Source organism: Prosopis cineraria, unplaced genomic scaffold (assembly GCF_029017545.1).
Source record: "Prosopis cineraria cultivar Desert tree isolate PC_DT_omini unplaced genomic scaffold, ASM2901754v1 PC2, whole genome shotgun sequence".
NCBI classification, from domain to species: domain Eukaryota; kingdom Viridiplantae; phylum Streptophyta; class Magnoliopsida; order Fabales; family Fabaceae; genus Prosopis; species Prosopis cineraria.
The window spans coordinates 46,888,442-46,890,825 of record NW_026555333.1 but is presented as its reverse complement, the minus strand read 5'-3'; the positions used below and the strand labels follow the sequence as shown (position 1 = coordinate 46,890,825).

The following is a 2,384-nucleotide window of genomic DNA, read 5'->3' as shown; positions in this document are numbered from 1 at the left end:
TGTTTATGCTCCCTTCTTCATGTTGTGATACTGGGTACCCTTGACAGATTACTTTATGCGTAGATTTGCCCTTTAACCCTATTAAAAATTTATGTTAAGTCTTAAAGAAGCTTGAAACAATGTGGCTATTTTTTATATTAATGTTAATATCAATATTAATTGGTTCCCCTTATTTGTTGCCTATTTAAAGCTCAACCATATAGATACATTGCATGTACCACTACCTAGCCTTCAACATGACGAACCTATTGCTCATCTCGTTTTTCGTAGCAGTTTCAGCCTCCGCTTGCCTTCATGAGTTCAAATATCTTCATCCATCTCTCATGTTATCTTGCTTCTCTGCATTCTTTCTCCTAACCCTAGCAATTTTTCATCACTTGAAGAGACAAACAAGCAAAGTATACTTAGTAGACTTTGCTTGCTACAAGCCAAGTGATTCTTGTGCTATCACAAATGATATGTTTGTGGAAACATTAAAGAGGATTGGAGCTATCTCAGAAGAAAACTTGAAACGAATCAAGAAAATTGTAGATAAGTCTGGTTTAGGACCTAAGACGTACCTTCCCCAAGCTATCATGCAAAATAACCCACCAAAAGTATGTCTAGATGAGGCAAGGAAGGAGACAGAGACTGTGCTTTTTGGAGCCATCGATGAACTTCTGGAGAAAACATGGGTCCAGCCTAAGGATATAGGAATTCTTGTTGTGACTTGTAGTACGTTTAGTCCCACACCATCTCTATGTGACATGATTGTGAATAGATATAAACTCAGACACAACATCTTGTGCTACAATCTTAGCGGCATGGGTTGCAGTGCTGGAGTTCTTGCCCTTGATTTTGCCAAACGCCTCCTCCAGGTTCTTCTCTATTTTTTTCCCCAAAAAAATTGTTAGAGACTAAAATTAACTAGGCCAATTGAATTATTATAATTTTGATTCGATTATAACTTAATTTTTGAAAGTTGACTCATTGTAATTCAATTTTTACATAACTCATACACCTTTATATTATGTTATAACAGTCACACCCAAACTCATACGCCATGGTGCTGAGCACTGAAAATGCAAACACAGGGATATACTTGGGCAACAACCTTTCAATGCTCCTCGTCAATTGTCTCTGTCGGATGGGTGGTTCTGCTTCTCTTCTCTCCAGTCATCCATCGGATCGTCATCGTTCAAAGTATCAAATCATCCACACACTTCGCACCCACATGGCTTCTGATGACAAAAGCTACAAGTGTGTGTTTCAACAAGACGATGATCAACATGAAATTGGTATTTCCATCTCAGAAGATCTCACGAATGTTGTTGGTCAGGTCGTCAAGCGTCACATCACATCTCTTGCCCCACTGGTCCTTCCTGTCTCAGAAAAACTCAAGTTTCTTGTAACTTTCGTGGGAAGGAAAGTCTTGAGATTGAAGATTGAAGCTTATGCGCTGAACTTGAAGTTGGTTTTTGATCACTTTTGTATTCACTCTGGAGGAAGGGCAGTAGTGGATACAATGCAGAAGAGTCTTGACCTTCAAGATTGGGACGTGGAACCTTCAAGAATGACACTTTATAGGTTTGGGAATACATCTTCGAGTTCAGTTTGGTATGAATTGGCTTACTGTGAAGCCAAAGGAAGAATCAAGAGAGGTGACAAAATCTGGCAAATGGCATTTGGGGCAGGGTTCATGTGTAACAGTGTAGTATGGGTTGTTTTAGACGATGTTGAGGCAGGTTCAACAAAGAATCCATGGAGGGATGATATTCATGAGTTTCCTGCTAATGAAGCTCCCGTTGGAATTTTTCCAACCCGTCAAGAGACGAGCTTATTTTAGTCCGCCCTGCCAACCTGTGACACGTAGCAGGCCAACCCACAATCTGTGGGCTAGCACGTACTATCCCCTCTAGTTATGAATATCCTTTGTTAGTGGTAGAAAATAAGTTCTTAGGTATAGCGTATGGGTTGATGGATTATTTGCATTTTAGATTTAAAATCTTGTTCGAAGATTAAAATTGTTAGGGCAATTAGTTTGTCACTAGAATTAATTATCTAAGGTTGTTATTAGAATTAGGTTGTTAGGGTATTTCGTTGTTTTAAATGTAGGGAAGTTTATTGTATTGTTTCTCCCAATGGTTTCGGATTTTCTCATCATCCTTTAGTTAAGGTTTGATTTTTGTATGTCGTATATCCTTAATTCAATTGAAGGATTATCTTGTTGTATTTTCAATCATAATCATCTTCAGTTTCTCCTTTAATTATGTCTTCAATATGCTTAACAAATCTTACATGTAAAATCTCATATTTAAATACTTTATATAGTAGTGTAAAAAATTATAAAGGAAAAAGAGAGATGGGCTGAGATTTGCAAGAAAAATAAGATTGAAACTTATTAG

General features: G+C 37.6%; 1 protein-coding gene across 1 annotated transcript; it reads left to right on the top strand.

The window, feature by feature from the left end:
• The first annotated feature begins 236 nt into the window (after positions 1 to 236).
• LOC129302830 (3-ketoacyl-CoA synthase 2-like) lies at positions 237 to 2,169 on the top strand. The gene is made up of 2 exons (XM_054941699.1): positions 237 to 857; positions 1,022 to 2,169. Exons 1-2 carry the CDS (start codon positions 237 to 239, stop codon positions 1,823 to 1,825), a joined length of 1,425 nt encoding a protein of 474 aa, XP_054797674.1. The 3' UTR covers positions 1,826 to 2,169.
• Positions 2,170 to 2,384: the final 215 nt, after the last annotated feature.